Source organism: Tyto alba, unplaced genomic scaffold (assembly GCF_018691265.1).
Source record: "Tyto alba isolate M040663 unplaced genomic scaffold, T.alba_DEE_v4.0 Super-Scaffold_1000006, whole genome shotgun sequence".
Classification (NCBI taxonomy): Eukaryota; Metazoa; Chordata; class Aves; order Strigiformes; family Tytonidae; genus Tyto; species Tyto alba.
Window position 1 is genome coordinate 15,364,013 of NW_024881272.1, and position 26,310 is coordinate 15,390,322.

Here is a 26,310-nt window from a genome sequence, read left to right on the forward strand (position 1 = left end):
AAACATGTTTTCCCATCCTCTAAAGAAAGTATAACCTAGTAAAGTTTTTAATAAGGTGTGCCAATTTTTAGTAAAATTGGGTGGTATACTGCTAAGTCCCTTGAACCTATTTTTACACCCTGATTTGTCTGAGGAATTCAGTGCTGAAGGGCTACAGCGCAGTAGTTATATTGTAATTAGTTACTTGGGGTCATTGTTTATCAAAAGTTTTGCTTAAGATCCTGTTAGATTCTATTCATAGCATTTGCTTTCCTCACATACAGCCTTTTCTGCTCTGTTCTTCATCTTGTTTTGATCTTATGGTCTCTTCTACAGTGGGAATTAGAGAGTAGAAAAAAGCCTCTTCAACTTCAGTACTCTTTTCATAGTATCTTTGAAATAAAAAGAAGGGGAAAGTAATCTTGTCCTCGGACCATGCCTTCAGCCAGTGTTTTAGGGCCCTCGAGTAATGTCATAGCTTTGAGTTGGAAGGTTCTCTTTTTTGTGGAGAGGTTGGATCTTCCTCTCATCAGGCCGTAGAAGTTACTTTTCTAAGATGTACTGGACAGTTAAAGCAATTATGAAAGTGGAGGGCATTTGGTTTTACTGTCACTAGATTTCATAAAATAGAGCTCCAGCAGTGATAGCAGCTCCCTCTCTTTAATGTGGAAGCCACAAACTCACTACATTAAAGGAGTGACCTTTCAACCTACAAGCTGAGCGGAATTAGAGCAGCTTGCCAACCACAAGGTCCTGGTAGTATCTCTGCAGCAGGTGTTGGCCTAGAGAACATATGGAAGAACAGCTGGACACTAAGTCTTCTGAGCTCTCACAGGTTCCTGACCTGTGTATATTTATAGGGAGAGGGGGAAGAAACCCCAAACCAAAAGTAGTAGATAATCAGAGTTTATAGTAATGCCACATGGTTGTTGCAATAATTTAGCGTAGCAGCCAAATTGAAACTTCAGAAGCTTTGTGAGTCTTGATAATTTCTGCACTGAAGAATCTGGATCCAAATTCTTTGGTCAGGCAGCTCAGTCTATAAGCTATCAGGCATAGAAGAGGACAGACCTGCTGCAAGTCACTTTGTAGGCTTCTTTTGTAAAAAAGGTATGTAGAAAGCCAAGCACAGTTTTTCCCCTTCTCTTGTGCACTAAATACACAAGAAAATGATAGTATGCCTTTAAATTATAAATCTTTTAATACCTATTCGTTGTTGTGTTTAGTGATTTCTTTCAGCTTCTGAACTAAGCTGGCTAACAGTATTGTAGACCTCTAAAATGCCACTGAGTTAAGGCAAGGGTTAAGAACCAGAACTGTTAAGTGCTGTGATCTCATGAGAACAGTCTTGGTTTTATCAAGGATCTAGTGAGATTTTCACATGCAACATGTATTTTTTTGCATACTTTTTCTTCAGTGTCTTTGTGGAAAAAAAAAAAAAAGTACAGCCTAACAATATGTAACTTCTAAGAATATAAATACTGATCTTGTTTCCACTGACGTTATTACTAAAGCAGTTGGTGGAAGCCATGTGTTTTGCACCTAATGTTTGGCTTAAATGAAATCTGTGTAAGCTTTTTAAGGTATATTATTATACGCTATTAACAGAATGTTTGATACCTGGCCTTTTGCATATACGCAGAAATAGAAAAAGTAAAAGGAAAACCTTATCATGGCTTTTTCTTACAGTCCTGATCAGGAACCACACAAAATACACTCCTATTACTCCCAGGAGTGCCAGAACTGTGCAATTGCTACTGCTTCTTGACATCTCACCTTTACTAAGCACTAAATGCAACTATTTGAGCGTCACCATTTTGTAGCAGAGACCTTGCTTTGAAGGCACAAGAAAACTTAAAAGTTGTGATATAGGAAAGGGAAAAACGAGATAACTTAAAGTTGAAACGACAAGTTCATTCTCTAGATGTATATCTGGAAATCCAGTCTTTGTTGCTACAAATCCACAAACAACCAAATTTGTCCTAACACTGAGTTCTAATCAGGTGGCTTAGAAGATGAGGCAACAGAACAGGAAAGGGAAAGCCTGATTTAAACAAGCTATATACATTGTAAGCCTTGTTCAGACCAAAGAATAAGTTAACAGCATCTCTCTCTAGTTTGTCAGAGCTTCAATTAAAAGAGTGAATTGCCTTTCCTCATGTATGTGTGCCTCTGAACGTGTGGGAGAAGGACTCTGCATCCGTCATTATTATTGCCAAGCAGGACATGCACTCTGAAAACAGCATCTTCTGCCATCCCTTGTCAAGAAGGACACCATCCAAACACTGCAAAGTTTATTCTTGTTAAAAAGTGTTCCCAACTTCTTTTGGCTTACTGTAATGTGGGGAGCACTCTTTGCTATGTAACTTTTTCTTTACTTCTATATTAGTAAAGGAAGGATGCTGACGTGATTTTTCTCCCTTACCAGCTGTACTTATGTTCAAGGATTGGTGCAGCTACTGTTTTATTTAGATCGATGCACAATGGGAAGGGACAGTGTCACGTATAGGTAGGGGCTTGAATCCATGGTTTAAATTCGATGTGTTTTGTACAGAACAAGCCAAGCTTACTAGTCAAGACAGGTTTCCTGCTACATACTTAAAATCAGTTGGAAAATCTGTGACTGAATATATTGGAGCCATTTCTCTTATTTTAGTTAAAGAATAGTAGGGCCTGATTGCATAACAAATGTAGTGTTTATAAATGGAAGTTTCTGTACAAGGACAAAAGATTCTTAAAATTCCAGATGATTTTTCTTTATTTTAAAATAAATTTAAATGTCTAACTGATTCACACATATAAAAATGTGTTATTAAGCTTTGTTTTAAGGTGCCTCTTGAAGCTTCTGCCACTTTATAATCTAGATGTATGTTTTACTGGCATTTTTAAATTTGAAAACTGATTCAGGACTTAGTGCTTCAAGTGTGCATGGAAATGAATTACTAATTTTAAGTATCCTTACTTAAGTCAGGAGTTATTCCCAAAGCAAGTAGTATTTACAGCTGCTGAAATATATTTTGCAGTCATCTTAGTGGCAGTATTGCATTCCAGGGGTATGCAAAAGTACTGTATTCAAGTCAATGTGATTTTGAAAAGACATTGATTGGGGTCCTTCAACTGCCATCATTGTTTTCCAGTACAGTGAAACTTGGGTAACAAACTACAATATGCAAGTATTATGGAGTAATGCTTCAAGATGGAGTTCATTATGTCATTGTGTGCTTTTAAAATCCTATGCAGTTTTTGCTCATGTTCTTCAGCTGGGATAGAATTGTATCTATAACAGTATGACTAATTATCTTTACAGGCATTTATCACTAAATAAACTTCACACAAGACAGCAAGATTGTTTACTTAAGCAGTATAATACTGGGAATGGAAGATAGCTCTAGAACATAGGATTACATTGCCAGAATGGCACTATTTATTAAGCTATGATAACGCTAATGTTCCTCTTTGATGTATAGCATGTGCGACTTCAGCTGAACTTGTAGAGAGCCTTAAGGATGTTTCATTGAACATTTAGTATGGCAGCAAGCCAGAATACATTTAGCCTAAACCCAGATGACAGGTTGGTAATGAGGTAGTGATTGATGACCACTGCTTCCGTATGAAAACCTGCTTGATATGCTGGGGGGGAAATGCATTGCTAGCTCTTTTCATTTCGCTCCCTCCCTATTAGTTATTCTTACTGTAGAGGAGTAACATTGGCTGCTGGTTATTCAACCCTGGTTTCACTTTTAGAGGAGAATCAAGTGCTCAGCTGAGATTTTAGAAGCACAGACCTATGTCTACATTTATGTGTAATTCAAATCCTAATTTCAATGGATTTTTATTATAAAAAATAACTGCAATTATATCACCTATGAAACACCCTATAATATTCTTATTACCTGCCTCTGTAATTTTACAAGTCCTATGATTCACCTTCTGCACTATCTGAATGGCATTGCTTTCCCTTCTGATATATAAAGAGAAACTTGGCCCAGAGGTTGTAAAACATTGTTCAGGAAAACAAGCCTGAACAAAAGGCTACTGTTTATTTTGCCTGGTCCTCTTGAATGCTTCATTGTAAAGACACTTTGCACTGCTTATTCAGATGACGGACAAACTGTTGTTCTGTGCACCAGGAAGGATATTTTAGCCCTGTCCTTCAGCCAGATTCCAACCTGATGTCTGAATTAGCAATAGGAAGACTTAGGAGAAGGCAGCAGAGGACTGTAGGGGTTATATCCATAGCTGTACACACTCAGACAGGGTGTATATTAGAAGTCCCCAAAGCTGCAGGATAACTAATGGGATCACATTAAGGCCTGGTTAGAAATCACCCAGGGATGCAGCAAAGGGCGTCAGAGCAGCATAAATACCCAATGTCAAAAGAGGCTTGTTATTAGTGCTTTCCCAGGCAGAAGTGTCTCTTGGTCAGGAATGGGTGAGGAAGCTTGTCACCCTAACCAGGGTGACATTACACTCCCTCAGAGCAAAAATACAAGCAAGAAAAATTGGGATTAGTGGTAGAATCAAGAGCCAGAATAAGGAGGTGATGAAGCAGGTCTGGGGCAGTTTCCATTCCCCTCTGGCAACTCCTGGGGATGTAAGGACCCCCACATGCCCTGTAGGGGTGGAGTGGTTGGCTTTTTGACAAGAAACCAATGTGATACCAAAAAGAGAGATTTGTGGTGTGTTTGAGAATGTGCATTAGACACAAATGAGGGAGTCGTAATTGCTGCATTTTGCTGATGGGCCTTAACGGCAGGGCAGGTTTTGACTTGATCAAGGTGCATGTCTCAGGCCAGCTGAGGCCTGATACTGCTCAGCAGCCAGCAAACAGCCACCTGTAAAGATTATTGTATGTTTGGGCTAGTAATGATCACTTTGGGCAAATCCAGGAGTGCTCCTGGCATGGCTCCAAGGAGAGACAAAGGAGAAGGCAAGGCAGGAAACCACTAGATTCCATTGATGTATGAACTGGTAGTGACTATGTTTACAAGTGATTAGTTTGTTCCCACAGTTCATCAGGAAGTGGATGCACTTTCCATTTTTGGGTTGACACTGGGGAGAACGTTTTTATCTGTTTGGGAACCTGTCCAGGAATGTACAAAGTAAGAGCTTAGGTAATCAGTAATGCTTCTTGGTGGCAGAGAGGATCGTTGTGGAATTACAGTAGTCTTTGGAGGAGACCCAAAGGAAAGGGATAGTCAGTCCCATTGTCAGGTGCAGAGAGGAGATGGCCACAATGCAGGGCTGGATTCAGATATTCAGTGTGGACATTTATCTGCACAAACAAAAAATTATTAGGACAGAAATCATAATCTGGTCTATCCAGGTCACTTATCTCCCACAAAAGCAAAATTAACATTGTTATTTTCCTACTAAATCATATGCCTTTTGATGTTTTCTTTCTTCATGTGGCTTCCACCTTTCATCTCACTTAACTTTTTTGCAAACTTCTGTTTATTGAATAGGAAGTTCCAGAGGGAGCACTGATCTCATTTTTGTTCAGAAGGTACCCACATCACATATGTTCAATACCAAAACAATACTTTAGAAATTAATGTCTTTTAACTTAGGTATGTCATTCATTTGATGGGAACTTACATTTCATAAATTCCTGTGCACGGCTGTAGCATCCCCAGGGAAGGTCATTTGTCCTGGGAGCTGCAGAATTTGCCAACTCAAGTTTGATTTAAACATTGCTTTCTTATGAATGTTTTGACTGAGTTTGTCAAATGTTCACACTTACAAACTGTCTCTAATTGAGATGACTGTGTTTTGTTGCTCACTGACCAGTGACAGGATAGAGCAGGTTCACTGATTTTTACTCTATTCTTGGAAAGGCCTTAATTTTAACAAGTAGTGGCAAGTGAGGACATAGTCTTTGGGTGGAGATTAATGGCCATATGGTGTTGTTGCTTATACACTGGAAAGCTTAGTTATTTACTGAAAATCTGACTCTAAATTCTATACGCAAAGCATAGACTCCTACTTGGTTTGTTTCCATAACAACATACAAAACAACATCAATCACTTATAGTAGACCTCCACACTCCATAATTAGGGATGCAGTTTTAAGAAGTGTGGGAGGAGTTGTGTAAAATGTTTTTATGTTAAAAACAACTTTAGGCCTTGTTCTTACAAAAGCTTATGCACAGACTTCACTTTACACAATCTAAGTAATTCCACTGGCATTTACGGCTGTGTATACACAGCTCTGATGCAGTGTCTGGAGTGACTACGCACGCCATGCTCTGTGTCCTGTCTGAGTGACTGATGTATGAACAAAATTTGCTTGAGGGAGAACTTGCCTTCTCTGTAGGGAGCAAGCTTGGTCTTGACTCAGGGTTTACCTCAATATTATCAACAGACCACTCCAGCTTACAGTGCATGGACTTCAGTATGTAAATGCTTGCGGTATGACAACCTGTGATACTGTAGAAAAGTAATAGCAAGAAAAAGCTGCTCAAAGCTCTTGCTTTAAGCAGAAAAAAAAAATGTAAATTAGCTGCATATCTTTTTAATGTAGAATTTTAAGCCAATGGAACATCTGCCAAAAGTATATATGATATTTTCACTGGTATCAGGTATGTTCATGCCATCTCTCCACACTTGCTACACTATAGCAGTCATTGACAGATACTGCCATATACAGCTGTTACAACATCATAATTTCTTCAGTGAGTCAGTTCCATAGCCCCATTAATCCCTTGTAGTGATCTACAGATTGAAAAAGTTCAGAATCATCAAATGTGTGATATTATTTCTCCACTAGAGTTACTACTTTACTAGAAAAAGGTGAGGTTTTTTTGTTTTTGTGTTGTTTGGTAGCATTGTTGTTTTTTTGTTCTGTTTTTTCATTTTGTTTTGTGTTGTTTTGTTTTTTTAAATACCTATTATCTATATTTTAAAGTATAACCTGAAATGCGTTAAGTTCTTATGACATTTTTTAAGGAAATATTATAACTGAGTTATAAGAAAACATTTTCTCTGAAGCACCTTGTAGCTGACAGATCCCTGGGCCCCTAGGCAAGTGATGTTCGAGTCTTGTTACCTTCAGCTGCTCCAGAGACAGCGCTGACAGTGTGAGCCTGGATAGGAAAGTCTGAAGGGGAAAACCCTGTAAAAATTGAGGGTGAATTGGAAAAAAATAGTAGATAATGGGGAGGCAAACAAGCAAAACGGATCTACAAGGAAATGGAGCTCAAAAAATTTAAGGAAATATAAAGGAAGAAAAATTAGATATAATGTAATGCATAAAATAAAGAAAAATTGAAGAAATAAAAGCTAAAAGATCTGAGCAATATCCATAAAGATGATAAAAACTGAAAGGATTAAAATGAAGTATAAAGCTCATATAGCTATTTTAGCTACATTTTCAACAGTTTTCTTCCTTTGGTAACGTAGATGTCAGTTTTCTCTTTAAAGAATGGAATAGGTATGTTTTGCTGAATTTGGATCCTTTCTGTTCTTTGTAAAATTTTGTTTGTCATGTATACTAAAAAAGTGAGATCTAAAGTTAAAAAAAAGTATTTCTATAAATACATCTCCTGACTGGTCAGCTGTAATAAGTTGAAAGATAGGGAAATGTGTGTATTTTGAGGATTTTTACATCAGTTTTGGTTACGTTACTTATTCAACTCAAAGAATAAGCATATTGTGATGTCAGCCAATATAGTGTGGGGTTGTTTGTTTGTTTGTTTTTTTTTTTTTTTTTTTTTGTTTGTTTGTTTGTTTTTTTTTTTTAATTTTTTTTTTTTATTTATTTATTTTTTATTTTTATTCCCAAACATAATTCAATCACAGCTGAGGTTGCTAGGTGACAGGTAAGAGAAGATGTATAATTAGACATGTCCAAACAAAGTCAAATAGCGGAAACTAGTAATCATGAAAGAAGGTTGCCATTGTCTGTACTGACACCAAATGACCATTTCATTCAAATGTACAGTTCATTAGTCACCTCCCACGCTCCTCCTGCAGCTGAGCTCTTACTACTCTGTGTGGAGTTGGTGGAAATAGGGGACTTTTAGATGCTAATTTTGATTTGCTCTCTGAATAACCCTTTGACAGCGTACTATTCCTAAGGTTTTTGATATTAGCATTCACATGTGATTCCAAAAGTCAGAGGGTGTAGCTGCCCACTGATACGTGTGGGTCTTTCTACCTGTGTCTGCTCTGTACAGGCTACTGGCAAAATAGCTATAATGTGACATGACCTGTAGATATGATCCATCTCCTTAAAACAAGGAGGGGAGAACAGTTGCAAAAATAAGCATTTTAGAGTAATTAATAGATGCTGGATGCTTGATTCCTGTCTCTAGTTATTGGGTAGCTCCTCCAGTCTCTAAGGCCATAGAGAGTGGCCTTCCAAGGACATGGCCCACTTCTCTCAGCACCTTGATTCCTATGTAGGGCACAGGGTGATCTGGGTGTCTCCAGAGCTGCAGTTGCAAGGAGGAGATAACTGTTAAGACAATGCTTGCACTAGCACTGGCATAGGCAGGAAATAGTCTGCATGTTTCCTGGACCATAAAGATTCTGGTTATGGAAGATCCACTGTTCTAGAAAGTTAAAATCCTATTGTGTGAATGCCCAAGAGCCATCATAACCTTATTTCTAATATATGGTCCTCAGCAAATCACTTAAATTTCTTTGCACATCTGTGAAGTGCAGGGATAAATGTTTATCTGTTATCTGGATACTGGATATTTTGAGGACTGACTGTTTGTGTAGCACCTTGAAAATAGAAAACACTACAAACATTAAGTGCTATTTGTTACCATTGATATCAAAATAACTCATGCAGCCAAGCGTAGACTATAGCTTGCTGTCTGCCTAACTGATTTGCATTTCTACATGCAATGAAAACGGGAAGGTGTTGCTATAATATCACTATCTTCATTTTATAGATTTTATGGCTCTTGCAGTACAGCCAGAAATTCTGCATGCTGCATTTGTTACACATTTAATTATAAGGCTTCAGAAATTTTAAATATTCTGTTTTCCTTCTTCAATGTCACGACAGCATTGCATTTATGGCATCTTTCTGATGGCTTCATTTGTTGAGTGCATTGTTCTGTTTATCCCTTTCCAGGTTTTTAAGTAATCTTAGTTGAATGTGTGATTTACCTTTTATTAATTAATATCCCCCTATTCTGTAAAATCTATGTAATTAGGAATTTTGGTCTCGGTACAGTGCTCTAAATTATCTGTGTAAATGATAGAATGAATGAATAAATAAATAAATAGAAAAGTCCCCCAAACCTCTCCTTTGGTGCCTCAATAGTAATCTCTTTTTTTCTTGCAATGACTGTATTTAGAAATATATTTGTTTCTTGCCCCTTCAACAGTTTTTTCATTCAGATATTCTGAAATGTGGCTTAATTTGTTACTTTGTTCCTGACCTATGAGTCTCTGAAAATGGCTTTTTCTTTTGTGTTAAATTGGTGATAGAGATGACCATGGAAAAAAGCAGCTGTCTGATATATATAAATGCATATCTGCGCAGCATTTGATTGCAGACTCAAGCGTTATACTCCTAATCCCTCCCTCCAAAAATTTGAGGGCATGGGTTTTTGGAAAGACCTGTACTTACTTACAGGTGTGGAGCTGTATCTGTGCATATGCTTGGTGATGTGGTTCTCAGTACAGGGTTATCAAGCTGATAGTTTTCCTCATGCATGCTATACCTTTAACATACAGATATGATTTTGCATTTGAATGTATAAGTGAATGTGAATACTTGTTTTCTACTGACGTGTACTATAATCAGAAATAAAGTGGTGGTTACCAGAATGCAGAAGTCAGAGGTAGATTATTTTTTTATCAGAGGATTCTGTTTATCGGAGTCTCTCTCTTCTCACACAACTGTTGTTGTTGTTAAGGTTAATTGAAGTCATTCTGTGGCAAGTGTTCAAGCAGGCATAGTCTAATTTTATATTTGAAGCAAAACTGATTTATCCTTAAGAAGACGGGTGTGAAAGGCTTGGTTTGGTACAACTGATTTGGTGATGATGAACTTCTGAAAGACAATTTTGTCAATAGGGCAGAGAATGTACAAATCAAGATTTTCCATTTGCATGGTGGGATTTTTACATAGACTTTAAGGAAGCTCCGGTATCAAGCAGTGTCAGTTGTAACCAGTTAGAAAAGTACATCAGAGGTAGAATTATTGTCTTTACATGTTGCAGATATCCATGACTGTAGGTAGTGATATTTTAAGAAGTTATTTTTAAATACTAATAATTCATCTGGGAATGGAGGAAAATTTTATTCAGTTTTTGTTTTAAAGTCTTTGGCCTTGTCCTACACTCCCATTTTGCAAGATTATTGAGCGTTTTTGTTGAATAAGACAGGCCCAACTCCATCACTTACTGGGAAAGAGACCATGAGTGACAAGATGTGGTTTCTGCAGACAAGTATGTATGGTACTAAATGGAAGCATGGAAGGAGGTTTTAGAGTGAGGAAGTTTCAAAAATTAACTTTCCAGCCTTGTGTGAGAACAATGTTTTCTAGTTCTCCATCCCTGAGCTTTGTTTCTTTATAGCATGGGTAGATTAAGAAATAGTCTGATTCCTAGTACGCTGACATTGGCTGGGAGAGCTTTGTGACCACTAGAAACATATAGGGCCAATGGAAAATGCCTGTAGATGCCTGTGAATTTCTCATAATGTTCTGTGAATGTCTGATATCTATACCCTAATAGGGAATACTTTTCTTTTACCTAACTGTATTAGTGGATTTTTCAAATCCCAGATAAAATATTCAGAAATCTTTCCATGGCTTAGGAATTCAACCAGGGGGTATTTCATAGAATCATAAAATAGTTGGAAGGGACCTTTGGAGATTGTCTAGTCTAGCCCTGCAGCTCAAAGCAGGGTCAGCTAGAACAGGTTGCCTAGGACCATATCCAGTTGGCTTTTGAACATCTTTGAATACGTAAGAAGGCTCGCTCTGAAAATCTCCTGGCACTCCTGAGTTACTTTGCCTCCAAGGCAGCCCCTCTGCTAAACAGTGAGTCAGTAATATACAGACATACAGATCATTTGGAAGACAAGGTATGGATCCTGAAGATACTTAGGCCAAAATCAAGCAGAGTATTTAAGTGCACACTCAGGAAGGGGCTTGTTTCGAGTACTGTATTCAGTTTGGTCCATAACACCTTGTGTTACAGTTAATGTTAGATTTCTGCAGGGAAACTTTTTTCGAAACTTGATTTTGTTGTGAGTGCTTTCTCAAATGTATCAGATTTTCACAACCCAACTTGCCTACAAATCCCAGCTAGGTTTTTCTTTTGGCACATAGCTGGTCCCAAAAAGACTGCCAAGTATGTTTCTGAGCAGATTTCCATGTTCAAAAGTTTTTGTACTAATTGTGCAAGCAAGCGTGTTTTTTATTTTTGATCTTCAGTGTATTTTTATTTCAACTCTAAACAGCGTGTTATCAGTGATTGTATTTTATAATTATATATAATTATATAATATCAACTACTGACCACTGGCAGAAGTGTTTATGTGCTTTTTTGTTTGTTTTGGGGTTTTGTTTTGTTTTTTTGTTTTTTGTTTTTTTTTTTTTTTTTTATTTTAATTTTGGTGCTTTTTTAAATTTAGTTTTACTATTATAGTGTTACACTGAATAATTGTTTCTCCTCGGTCTCTCCTCATGATTTGCATGGACAATATTTCTGCTAAAGAAGACCTAAGATGTAGAAGTTCTTTAGCATAAAGGAATTAAAGATAATCTCTGTGCTTTTGTGATTCATTGATTACACTGAGAAAGTCTGATAGCTAACTGAGGGTTCCAAACAGTGTCAAAATATTAAGTGGCAAGTTGATGTTGACATAATTGAAGTTGAATGTATTAATTTTGTCTTAGTGATACAGAAATCAATGCATTTTAATACTGGCTTTGGTCTGGGTTTGATCCAAAGCACGGTGAAGGGCCTAATGCTGTTCAAAGCCATTGGTGGTTTTGAACAAAAGTTATCTTTTAACTCAAAACAATACAATGAAATAATAAAATACAGTAGACCCCTAAATAGTATTTATTTCAATGAGCCTGATTTTGGGACATCCACAGAAACTTATCTTCAGTTTGCCTCCTGAGGATTAATAGAAAAGCTTCATTTACTAGAACTGCCAAATTCTACATTTGACAAAAATTAAATCTGTTTTAAAAAGAAAGAATAGCACAAACTGCATCTTAAATTTATGCTAGTGACATTGGTTTTAGGCACTTGAAAGCAATTTCAAGAGCAGATTTGCATACAACAGAAACCTGTAAGCAACTGAAAGTGCTGTTTAGGATTCAGAGAGGAACAAAATGCGTACTCTATCTCTGACATAATTTGTCTTGAGGTTTATGAAATAATTTTTCATCGGATTATAATATTTAAAGTAATTAAAGATACAATTTACTATTTAATAAACAATGTGTTTTGTAACTTCATTAAAGATGCTGCCTTTCTTAATTGTAATGGTCCAAAAGGTTGTCAGTGAACTGTACATTAACTGCAGAGATAATAATGATTTTATATGCTAATAATTTTTAAATGAATAACTCATGTAGTTTTTCAGCCACATGGGGAAAGTAATTTACATTCCTAAAGCTTACTTTGGTATTAGGCCCTTTACTTGGGGAGAGTGGATATCCTTGTATAAAATGTTCATTTGTTTTACATTAACACTAATGCAAGCATGTAGGACCCACTGGTGTGAAAGGATTAAAAGCAGCAGCATTAGACAAGAATGAACATTTCAGAGAGAAATCCTTGTTAGAGGGACCTATTGGGACCATGTAACTTGATTTTTCTATTTATTGATCAGATGCTTCTTGTTTTTGTTACCATTTGAAACTCCAGTGGGAGAGAATCTTCCTGCTGTAGTAGTGCAAATACAAAAATATGCACCAGTAAGACCTTGAGGAATCATTTACTCCTTGGTATGTTTGTGTGTATGGACTAACACCGGTGGGTATTGGATGCTGTGTCAGGGGAAGCATATGCTCTTTCGGGAGTATTTGCACCACTGGCTGCAGGCAATATTAGGCATCTAGTTTTAACTTTCTGAAACAGTTATCTCCCTGGACATGGCCATCTCTTCATGGACTGAAAAGGGACATAGGTTCCTATCTCTTTGATGCTTTAAGTATCACAAAAATTAGTTGGTTAACATAAGAAGTATAGATTTCCCATTTTGAATTTTTTACTTAGTCCCCAAAGGAATAAGCTTAAGAGGAAGAGGGAGCTTATATGCGTGCCTGTGTAGATTTCTGCACCCACAAGCCAAGTACTTGACCTATAATGTTCAGGGACAACGTTTCACTAAGTGTTCTTGACTGTTGGGTATTGAGGAGGTGTTTGGAGATCTTTACTATCATTTTTCTGTCTGTTTTCTAGATAATAGCCTTTCAACATCTGAAGTTCTACTGCATTATATTTCTGACCCAAAGTACCAGATTTAGTGCTCTGTCAGCAGTGTGTGAAACATCCAGGGAAGACTCAGGCATTTGATGAAAATGGTGTAATTAATTAATAAAGACACTCTGTCTTTGAGTAAAATTTCATATGAAATACAACATATGCTGATGTTGGGAAAGGAATTCAGATTTAATTAATGGATTAAAAAAATCCTCAGACAATTTATGACTTCTTTCTGTCGTTGACCCTTACTCAGAATAGGGTCTGGTCAAAGTATGACCTTGCTTAGTTATTTCCAGTATGTGAAGGTATGCAGGGGTAGCTATATAGTTGGTTTAACGCTTCTCAACCAATCTGCTTGTGTAGGAGAATATCACTTTAACAGAATATTTGCTTGAAACTCCTTGTTACAGCTGCTTTTAAAAGGAAAGGTAGATAAATATATGCTTAAAGATAAGGACATCGATGTGAAGTGGGTAAATGACCCAAGTGAGAAAGCTCACTGACCCTCCAGCATGTTACAAGAAGGTCATATTTGTTGCAGCGTACTCTGTACTGACACACAGCATGTGACAATCTAAGAAGATAAAGCCTCTGATGATGCGTAATTATTATTCACCTGCAATTATAAAACTCTGTGTGCTATTTTTCTTAATTGATAGTGAACACTGGAGCATAATCATGTTGAAAGTGTCTCTTCAGAATGTTGCTCTAAAGAAATGAGTAAGAAAGTCTTCTCAAATGTTTTGATAGATGATTCATGGCACTGTAGCTGCTGACGAGGAGCCAGTATAGCCAAGCCTATAAATATGCAGCTACAAGAACTCTGGAAACATGCATTCTGGTAGTGTGACAGATTCAAAAAGCACTTTTTCTAACAGAGTAGGTTACTGAAGTTGATTTCTTCCTGTTCTACATTCAGATACCATTGTCTAATTAGACTAATTGGCTGGCAAATTTGCCTTCTTTTAAATAAAATTAGTTTGAAGGTGAGAGAACAAATACATTCAGAAACCTGAATTACTGTTTCTTTTCATAATAACTGTTCCTTTTTAACAGAGCAGAACTAGGCTTTATTATTTCTAGGGAATTTCTGTTTAATTTACTAAATATGACACTTTCCCAGAAGGAATGAATATTGGCAGTATATTTACAAACCTTTAAACAAAGTAATCATAATTAAATGACTGACCTCCACCTTTCCTGCAGTGGCAGTAATAGATACAGCTCTAACAAATAACTGTTTCCTGATAGTATTTTAACAAACTGAGCTTGCTTTAAGTCAGTACATGTGTGTTTTCCTGAGTTTTGTATTGTCTTCAGAAGACAGAAAATACACCAAGGATAATGAGAATGAATGATAGCTTAGATATGTTCTTTCCTTGAACTGCTGGTTATATTAAATCCACAGCTCCTGTGCAGACCTACAAATCTATAACATCCGTTTCAGATGAATTCAGAAACAAGGAGCTGTGTTCTTTTATTCTTGGTCCAGAGATTAAAATTGATCACGGGAGACACAGGAGAGCAGATTTTAGTATCACAGCTCAATGTGGTTAACTGGGACAGTGCATGGCTTCTGTTCTACTTAACTGTGCGCATACAGGTTACAAATATTATTGATTGCAAGGGTCAGTGAAGGCTGGAGGGAGGTTATGTTGCTTGATGCTATTTGGTAATTTTTAAGGGAGGAGAGCTATGAACCCTCAGAGCAGCTGGGACGGGTAGAGTTTAAATCTGACAAATGGAGATTTATGTTTGTGTGAGCTGGCAGAGCCCTTCAGGTAGAAATAATAAATGGAAATTTGATAGGTTGTTTTATCATAGGTCAAATAATGTGCTGTGGAAGAAGGGGAAAAAAAGATTTAATTATTACCTTTTCATCAGAATGTACTGATGGTAGGTTTTCAGTTGCAGGTCTGTGCTGCAGAAAAATTAACAATGTTTAGAAGTATTTTTTGAGGCAGCATTTTAAAATATATGTAGAGGTGGTTTACCTGAAGTGATTAAAAAATGCAGCACTGGTGAAATGATACGGGAGTAATTACTGAATAAGCTTTATAGCATCTTTTTGTTCTTTCATGTGGACAAAACCAGTGTATTAATATTCTAAGATTTAAGATAAGACAATATAATATGTTAACAAAGAACTGGGAAACAATATTTGTTTCCTATATTGAAATTTCAGATAGAGTGCTAATTATTCAGTAGTATTTGGAAGACATTGCTGATTCACACTGAAGACTTTTACATTAAAAAAAAAAAAGTTTGGGTGAATCCTTGTTATGTTTTAAAAATAGGAATAACCAGGAAGTCCTATATTTTGCAAGTATTATTTAGTGTGGGGGATTTTCCTCCCGGATAAGTAAGATTTTACAAATGGTTAATATAGTTTCAGTTATATAGGGAGCAAAGCCCATTGTTTCATAGTCACTATATTCAAACAGAATGGAAGCTATGGAAGTAGTATGCAAGAGTGATAGTAGTGGGTTTAAGAGAAATGATTATGCTTAGATATTTCTGTGATTTTTAACTGTTATGTTTCATCAAGTTTAGGAAACAATATTATAAAAGTCAGTGCCTATATTTGTAACGCTTTGATGCCACCTATTAGCTATTATATTACTATTATATCAACAGGACAGGGTGATTTTAGCTAGTACAAGTTGATGTTGTCTCAGTACACCTCATTGCAACTTCCTTGCTGTACAGTGCCTGAGATCTAACCAAAGGTATTCCAGAATACTAATAACTTAATTATTTCTCATCTATTTCCACAGGATGAATTCACTGCCTTTTGATAGATTTTTTTTTTTTCCCCCATCTGTTGCAACAGTATAGAGGCCTAGTATTTATTTTTCTTTGTGATGCCAACTAAGCATTTGTGGGTTTTCCTTTGTGTATGTTTTCCATCAGTTTTGTTCTCATTTTATCCATTCCCTGCATATTTACCATATGTAGCTTCTATTGATCCAGCTCTTCAAGATTTTTTCAGTTTTTTTGAAGTAAAAAATTAATATGAAGAGATCTTTTCTATGCTAACATTTGATTTTCCCTTTGTAAATTTTCATTGGCTTTGATTATTCCAATATATCAGCACAGATGCCTATAATCTGGACATATTAGACAGGTAAATTATAATGAATCTGATGGGGAAAGGTATTGTTTCTATTGGAAACAACTATTGTAATATTTTCTGCTTCTTTTCAGGAGTGTGTTACTCCCAATCTCTCCATCCAGTTTATTTTGCTTTTGCTTCTACATACTCAGATTTTATACGCTGTATAAAAATCACTTTACTGTGACATATGGTTTCTGAGATGATGGATTTTTTGTGTCCTTCAAGTTACTGATAGACAGTCCCCAAGGAGGTGATCTTGCTTTTGTGGCCACTTCAGCACCGTTTACTGAACAAGAGGAAGCACTGGGGCCAGTTTCTTCTCTAGCATGGTGCAGCATATCACACTGACAAATAGTATCTGGCTGGTGTCTAGAGAAAACACAGCCTCCCTCTGTCTTTCCTTTGGCATGTTAGTGCTAGGAACAAACTTGTAGAAGGAAGAGGGGAGGGAACTGGCAACGTTAACATGTCAGATCTTAAACTTCAGTATCCCTGCTATGCTGGTTCAAGGATAATTCTGAATAATGACACCTTATACCAGTGGTGAGAAGTGACCAAAGTCTAGTCAGGACTAAAAATCCAGTTCAGCTCTACTCAAAGCAGACTGGAGCAAGTTCTTTTCCTGAATGGAATTCTTATGTTAGAGATGGATTTGACTGAGACTACTAAATGCATTTTTGCTAGTGACCTTTTCAGATTTGTCGCTATAATAAATGTTACCAAGATGACATAAGAAAGGTTTGCAGCAATATTCCACTTTATTTTTTACAGCAGATGTTTCTTCAGTTACTCTGTATTACAATTTACAGGACTCATGTTCTACAAATCAAGATTCATAGCAAACTGTTTCAGTGCTTTAAGTCCTGCAATAAACAATACCAGGCAGAACAGAAGCAGAGGGAAGGTAAGCAGACTTCTGCATTCATCCTTCTCTATGATGAGGTTTACTTCATAGTAGTCTTCACATTTCAGCAAGTCCTCTCACCAGGACTACCATATAACTTCTTAGCATCCTCAGTTAGACTATTACTTCAAATAGGGGCAACATCAGTTTCCAACCTGAGAAGAAAGGCTAGAATTAACATCTGTTCCTTAGTTTAGGAAGCTGTATATCTTTGTCCAACCTAGTATCACTTCTTCTACTGTGTCCTTTAAAGAATTATGTTTTAAAAACACTTGGTGATACTGTATACTTCAGTTGTGAGATGTGCATTTTAAAGGAGTGCTTTTAGAGGATGAGTGCTCAAGTCAAACTGGGAGTGGAAAATCCTTATGGTGCTTAATTGAATACCCAAATACTGAGTACTGCAAAATCACCACATAATTACTCCAGATCTTTGTTAATCATCTTGAAACACTGATGATTTTCACTAAAATACATTACCTTAGTCATACTTGAGTGTTACCCCAATAATATTAGAAATGCAGGTCCCATATGTTGACCGTAATAAAATTAAGAAGAGCAATTAAGACTAGAGGTAGGCTGTGGATTGTAAGATAAAGCCTTGAAAAAAGATGGGCTGATTATGATATGACCAAATTAGGAGTGAACTCTGTATTTGATGGGGCTAATGAGTTATGGTTTACCTTTGAACATTTTGGCTGACACTAAATGTCAATCTAATCTGATCATGGGATCACTAAATGTTGTGAAGACAGACCACAAGGATGCAGTGGTTTTGTAATCCAAGATCAGCCATACAACAGTGACTGCATGGTCATAATCCTAATTTCCATCACTCATATGGATTGATTCTAAACTCTGCCTGTGATTCCCACCTGCAGTTTCTGATGCCTAACTCTTGTGAAATTTTGGCTACATCTAAACTGGGATTGAACAACTGGCTTCAAATAAATTGAATTATAAGAACAAATTTAGTTCTGGCTGATCTGAGTACTTCACTCCTGTTATTTCAATACCATTTCCAAGAGCTCAGATCCTTGTCTCTGTGTCTAATTTAGCAACAAAATAATGTGTCAGACCTATAGACTGCATTATTTCCAGGTTCAGCTATTTATTCAGAAGTTTTTAAAAGATGTTATGGTGTAAACATAGCTGTTCAATTTAGAATGCACTGCAGCAGTTGTGTATGGCTCTTGCTGATAGATGTGAAGGGTGTTCCTCCACACATACTGTACATAGTGTACACAGCAGTCATTCTAACTTGAGGGTAAAGAAAAGACTAACCTAAGTGTCTTGTAGTTCTTTTACTTTTTCCCCTTTTCTTTTTCTATGAACGATGTCTTTAGTCATCATTAGGGAATTATTCCTACAAACCTTGCGAGTATACCTATTCCAAAGTAAAGAAATCATTAATAAAAAACAGTAAAAAGGAGCAGTTATATTACAAAATAAATCTACCAGGCTTACAAAGAAAACAAATTTGAGAGCCACCTGCTGTGGAGATGAGGCAGTAATCTCAACAGCAGGAAATAAACGGAGAGAGGAAGAAAATACAAAAGCATAGACATTAAAAAAGTAATTAAAACACTTATCTCCATCAACATACATAGCAAACAAAAAAAAATCAACCACCTAGAAAACATACTCTATTGAACCTCACAACAGGAAGTAACAAAGCTGTCACGATAAAAAAAAAAATCTCCAGCAAAACAAGAGATCCTTTAAAAATACAAGCCTCAAAAGTATTTACTAATGTGTTAATCACTAATGGACTGACCTTGAGAGAAGCTGAGCACCTGCAGAGCATTTGCAACTTTACTGGGCGTTCAGTCTTTCAGAATCAAACCTTTTAAAATATATAGAGAGTAACTCTTTAATTACCAGTGGCTTTTTGTTCCATTTCTGATGAATGTCATAGCACAAATTGTAAGGGTGCATTTAATATAATCAGCTATGTGGCACAGCTTAGGTACCATCTTTGGATAATGCATTTCAGTATGATTCATGTCTAAATTGTTGCATAATATTTATCCATGGATAACAATGATATCAATATTGATACGAATGAATGTGACTTCTTATAAACAAACATGTAGAGCATATGCCACTGAACACAAATAGGTTCTATCATGTCTAGGGAAAACTGTAAATTTGACAGTTATGAGGATTTACTGCTTTATTGTTATTTTTCAAGAAAATACTTTAATATACTTAAAACTCATGGTCCTATTTATACCATTCATGGATTGTGTGACATAAAATAAAGCTGCTATTTTGATCTCCATTTCCCCAGACCACAAACTAGACTTGCTGAAGAAGAACAGAGAATTCAGAAATATTAAAGGATGCTTATGCGCTTGGAATTTCCAAAATGTTATTTCTTCTCTGCCATGCACCTTTGTAGTCGCACTCTGACCATATGGTACCTGTAGCTACAAGTCTCTGGGCAAATGTGAAATGCTATCAGAAGTGTTACATATGAGGTATTTTTATGTGGTAACACAAGGAGCAAGTTGGAACACTTGGTGCATAAGAGGGCAGGGAAATGGGACAAAATGAGTACTTTTCTGTTAATTCAAAAAGACCCTTTCAGAAGGGAATGGTGAGTTTAGAAATGTAACTTTAGAGGGCAATTATCTTAGCTCTTTATCTACTTCAGCACATCTTTTTAGGAAAATAAAAAACCCCATATAAACAAATATTATTAACAAAAATAACTTATTAGAATATGTCTGTTCCTCTCTGAAATTCCTGTCAGTCTCTACCCATCAGCCTTCCATGGCACGTGAGTCAGCACAACTTGTCATTCCAGTTCCTCAAGCTGGCCAAAGGTGAGGCATTGCTGGTGCAGAACCTGTGCTGCATCATTACTGGGCTGTGTTCAAGTTTCTTGTGCTGATTAGCAGGCAGGGTCTCAGCTTGTCTGGGTTTAGCCTCTCAGGTATTATTTCAGGAGTCTTGCATTGCCACCAGAGCAGACATGCAGCTAATCATATGTTTCTTCTGCCTACATCCAGTTTCTTACAAGATTCATGTGTTTTTCTCCTCATTTTCAGTAGATTCTGATAGTTCAAAGGTTTCCACATGGTCCTAGGATATCCTAGGCCCCCTTTCCTCGGCAGATCCCTGTCGTGGAGTCTGGGAAGGGCAGAAGCAGAGTTTTCCCTGTAAATGTGACTTTTCAAAATCTTGTTTAGCTCTGAAACATGAGCAGGTATTCATGGATATGGAAAAATGTAGAAAGACCTCCCTACCCTCTAAATTTCTACCTAATGCTCCATATTTATATGACATGAGAACATATTTAAAAAAAAAAAAAGTCACATAAATTGGTGAATAGGGTTTGATGTTGGTTTTGGTTTGCTAGTTTTAAAAGGTAGAAAAAGGGATCTGCATAGCCAGTGAATCCAATTTTATTTGTTTTCTATTGAATTCAAGTTGGATACATTTATAAATGTAATGTCATTTTGAAACAAAGTTGAAAGATTCATTGTAAAGCATGTCAAAATAGAGTGTCTTGGCTTTTAAAAAATTAGTTCTTGGTATATTCAAACACAGATTGCATTCACCAGCCTGAGTTTATATTTTTACCTGAAAGTAAGGGCTTGGTAAAAACAATTCAGCCAGTTCTCATCTTGAAAATCGTCTTCTGTCAGGATAGCAACAGCTAAGAATTCAGAGAGAGGCAATACTGCTTGAAAGATCCTAGCTCTTAATTTGTTTATCTGGTCCAGCTTAAGTTTTTTCAAAATGTGGTATTATCACAGCTAAAAATGAAGCATGCCAAACTTTTCAGCATTTGATGTGAAGAAAACCAGAAAACCTCACAATGCTCTAGTAAGTTTTGTCCATGTAGGCTACTGTATATATACATTTCAACTTCAGCTCCATTTTTTTTATCTGGAGATTTGTTTTCAGTCAGCTGGCAGTGAAAACTACATTTGACCCTTACCAAGGACAAGGGCTTATTTTGTATGTCAGTTATTAAGACTGGCTAAGAAGTTCATTTGAAACTGCAAATCTGCCCAAACACGTCAGATTTAAGTAATTCAAACAATGAGTTCAGGTTCAGAAGACATTCCTCTTTCTGGGAAGAGGGGATTTGTTCAGAACAGGAGAGAGAGATGCTGTGCCTCTACTCCCATTTTAGTTTTCCTTTCCAGACCAGGCTAATAGTTACAGTAATATCAGCAGTGTTTATTTCCTTTTCAGACTTAGCTGATTGATGTCATGATGTGCCTTGATTTATTTAGTTCGGCAACCGAGTGGACTAGGTGCATTGCTCTGCATGCCGATCCCTTACATTATGTATGCATCACTCTTGTATATTGCCTTGTGTATCTGACAAATTGACTCTAATCATTTCAGGATTTATACTTTATCTGGACTAGGGAATTGTGAGAGGATCTAAATTCTATCCCTTTAAATGGAGATGATGGACCTAACACCACCAGTTAAGAAAATGAACATGCACCAGTATTGTGAGAACAAAGAGTACAAGATCTTGATAGGAAGCAGATGTTGTTTTTTCTAATATATATATGCATATATATTTACATGTATCTATAAAGGATATAAAAATGGGAGGTTAAAGTCTGTGTTTTCCAAAGCCACTGTTAGAGTGGCTAATAACTTTGGAGAGTATGTGGTATGTCAGATGTGGGAGAGACACTGATGCTGAGGTATAGCCCACTGGAGAAGGGGGTATGGGGATCAAATGAAGAAAAGAAGGAAAAAGGGCTTCCTGCTAAGAGAGTGATGCTTACTGAGAGATAGCTGGAGCATCTGGAGATAAAAGGCAGGGCCTAGCAAACCAGAGGGTAAGGAATAGAGATTAATTGCTTTCTACACTGTACCTGACCCAGATTGGGACTGTCTAGATTAGCTTTTGCAAAGCTGAACTAGATCTGTCATGCAAGCTGTTATTTTCACAATGTTTCTACTTTCTCTATTCTTAGTAAACCATTTTCCACAGTCCATGAGGCTTCGTTGTATGGTTTGGTTATCAGTTGCTTCAGAAACTTGTTCCCTGGCCTCATCATGTCAGGGGACTGAGGCTTCAGGAAGGCCAGGGCTTTGGCTGCAGAAGGCAGGGGGTCAGGCATAGCCCTGGGCTTGTGTACGGGTGTGCAGAGTTCATCCAAACAACACCAGTGGAATTGTCTTGCTAGGCTGCATCCTCTTGGTTGCCCTTCCAAAGAGTTGTTCCTCAGTGCAAATGAAGGAAATTAACTGTCATCACTAGCTTTTTATATAGGTTATTTAAAGACAGGAGACCTAGAGTAGTTAAAGATTGTTTGAGGACAAGAAATACCAAGTAATAAATAAAAAAAATTATTTTAGATGGCTTGCAGGTGGATTTGGAGAGCAGAGAACTAACTACCATTGGCTTCGACCTAAAACCTAGGGGAAAGACCTCATGTTTTTCTAAGCCTTTTTTCTTGGGTGGCTCCTGGCAATTTTGTACTAGTGTGTGAATTCCCTTTTGCTAAAGGATCTCTCTGATTTATCTTCAAAGTGTATTTCTTTAGGTTCATTATTTTGACCTAAATTGTGTCTTTCATAGATGACTGGGGTTTTTTAAATTTTATTTCTTCTTTAAAATGGTTTGCTCGAAACTACATTTTTCCTCTGCAGCTGTTTTTTCGTCAAATGCTCTCTCTCCTGAGAGGCTGTTGGCTATTTATCAATATTTGATCTGTCTGTAAAGCGTACTTCTGTGGGGTGGCCATTTATTATGAAATGGTGTCTTTCTAAAGTGGATCTTATCAGTTCTTGATCTCTTTCTCTGTTTGTCTGCCTCTTTCTTAGCTAGCCTCGTGGTTTTAAGAAGTACTGTCTCTCTATTTTAACAAAATTAAATGCAGTTATTATAAAGGCAAAACTAAACATCAGAATCCAGTACAACTTCCAGCAGATGCTTAGCAAAGAGCTTGAAACCGTGCCAGGTGTTTATAGGTATAAGAGAAAAATCCCCTGCATTTCCCTCAAATGTAACATAGCAAAATTAGTAATTAGTTTTAGGCAAAATGAAACCAGTAAAATAAACAGCAAAAAATGCCATGTATACTGACTAACTCTTAGGCTTTTTTTTGGTCATATCAGCCAGGCTAAACATTATTGAACCCAATGCATTCTTAATCCAACTCCTTTGATTTCACTGACACTGAACTAGTGATGAACCTGAACCATGAACATTGCAACATTCCCTTAATTCTACTCTTTCTTCAGCCTGTGGGAGCTAAATTACTGATGCTGCTAAATACATTTTCATCAGGATATGATAAAAGCAGCAAAAATAAGTGGGAAAAAATATTTGTGAGGGTTTTTCCTTGTTTTTGAATGGGGATAGATGCTATATAGAAAGGAAATTATCCTTAATGAAGGCTGCATGTCTCACAAATGACAGGAGTGTTTCTCCCAAGAGTAAACTGAGGCCTCTGTGCTGGTTTACAGATACTTCAGTAGTTGCAATACTCTGTCTTCTGCCTGTAGGCTGTCACTGAGAGCTTTTTCCAAGGTACTCTTCTTGCCATAGGTGATTTTGCAATATATACATAGAGGAAAACCTATGCAGTTTTAAAAATAATTTCTTTAATGCATTTTGCATATTGTATTTTCAATAGCACTAAGTTTTTCTGGCAGCATCTTAAGATATCCATTATTCATTCTTCATTAGCTGATATTCCAGTCTACACAGGAAGTACAGCATTCAAAAATTTTGAAGTTCAGTACATGCTAGTATTTTCTGACCTTATTTTGCTCAATACCCAACTATAGATTAGCAGTGTTTTGAAAGTCAGGTGTTCAGCAACTGAGTCATGTTTTTTTTTTTGTTTTGTTTTTTGTTTTTGTTTTTTTATAAATAGAGATCAAGAAAGTGCTCAATAACATGATTTTTGAAATGCAAAAATTTCAGGATTTTTTCATTTGCTTTTTGACTTATGGGCCTTTTGAATTCACTGAGAGCATGTTTTCATTTTCTTCACTGAAACTGTTAGGAAAAAAAAAAGTATATTTTTATTTTTTCTGTAACTTAATTTAGCGATCTAGTGGTTTAAGAAACTTCCCTCATATCAGGTGACTCATGGAAAAATCCTAAGTTTTCTTATGACTTGGTCCTGATCTTATGCTGTCATGAGAGAGATTTTTGCTGCTTCAGTAATATAAAATGGCCCCAAACCTTCCCTACTCAGAACAGCACTCCTCAAAGCGCAATCCTGCTTTATTGTTGAGACTAATATGGTGTTATTGGGGTTTTCCAGACCAGTGTGTCTCAAAGAGGAGAAAGATTAGTCTGGTGCTATCCATGCCTGAGAACGGAGGTAAAAGAGATTGCTTTCCATGCTCCAATTCTGCCTGCTTGCTCCAAGGACTCCTTGGTCCTAGTGTGTTTTCTTAGAAAAATTGTTGACATTTACTCCATTTCAGTATGTAATTGTTAACTAGCATACTTTGATAATATTATGGGGTTTTAGATGTAAATATGAAAGTTGTGGCCCTGTTGAAAATGCCCTGATAGCTCATTGCAGTTGTGTGAAAAAAATGTTTTAACTTCTCTCTCAGCTAAGCTGGTTTTTTGTCCTGTCCAAATGAGAAGATATTATTTGACAATTGGAAGATGCTTTTTGCTGCTTTCTTTTAATTGAAAGGTATTTATTGCTGTTATTGGTTGTGAAGTGTATCCCCATCTGTATCCCACGGCTTCTGTATACATGTGTGCTATTAATAACTATAAATAAGTGTCAGCCAATAAGGACTTTGGAGTTTTGAGAAAACAATCAAGAATGGTAAAAAATGATGGCATACAAATACTAGCAGATAAGACAGATCTATAGCGTTGCCATTTGTTGTGCTCTCCTCATCAGTTAAGCTGTTTATTATTGCCTTATTTTTATTATCTGCGGACTAGTTGTATTGAAAAATGCCTCAAAACAAAGGGGACAAAACCATTTCACAGCAGTAAGACTTAACATGTGTGTGCAGATAAAACAGTACAGAGAAACATGAGTCTTCTCTTCCCCAGTAGCTTCCCCGCTTTCACAACCTATCTATCCTGTTCTCTCTAATCCTCTCCTTTGCATTTGTTTTGGTATGAGTTGTATGAGTACACAGGGTATCCAACAACCCTATTTTCAAGTGCCAGTACTACTAAAAGTTCACCAGGTATATAAGCTACAGACTACAAACATGAAACTACAGTCATTTGTGTTGTTCTTTTAGAAACATCCAAGGGTATGTAAAAGTGCTTGTATTGAGAATGTTTTTGAGAATGTTTATGTAATGTGAAATATATATTGGTCTTTGAAATTTCCCTTGTAGTTTTATAATATCTATTTTAGGTTTGCCAGAACCAAACAGAGACACTATATTCCAAGGACTGAGAATGGATCAAGGATTTTACACATCTAAAGACTTCCTACCTTTGGTAGCAATGGCAAGTAAACCAGGTGTGTGATATTATGTTTTTGTTGTAATCATATTCAGTAAGTCATTAGCAATTATTGATATATCAAAATGGACATCTGGTTACACAGCAGCACATCCAATTACAAAGCACCTCCCAATGAATAGGACTGGAGCAGGGTTTACTCGTGGTTAGCTGTACCCTCAGGAGTGTGGTCAGTCCTAGAGACTGTAAAGCAGTCATATATAAAAATCTAAGCACATGGCAAATCATTACTCCTAAAAAGTTACATTTGTTATTTTTTATTATATCCAAAAGATGTCATAATCTTCTCATTTGTATAAATTATCTTGATACAAATAGTATATATAATATGGTCTTGAAAAGCATTTGATATTGAAGAACGTGTTGCTGACCCATATAAGCAGCTGCTTTATGTGTTATTGATAAACCATTTTACTTGATCCCAAGTCACTTACTGTATGTT

The 26,310-nt window shown here is 36.6% G+C and overlaps 1 protein-coding gene across 5 annotated transcripts in view; it reads left to right on the forward strand.

The window, feature by feature from the left end:
• DPYD (dihydropyrimidine dehydrogenase) overlaps window positions 1-26,310 on the forward strand; it is a 360,191-nt gene that overhangs the window by 141,708 nt on the left and 192,173 nt on the right. For all 5 annotated transcript variants that reach the window (XM_042805542.1, XM_042805516.1, XM_042805526.1 and 2 more), the window contains one exon: window positions 25,759-25,866. In XM_042805542.1, coding sequence (XP_042661476.1) covers window positions 25,759-25,866 — 108 coding nt within the window. The remainder of the gene's footprint in view (window positions 1-25,758; window positions 25,867-26,310) is intronic.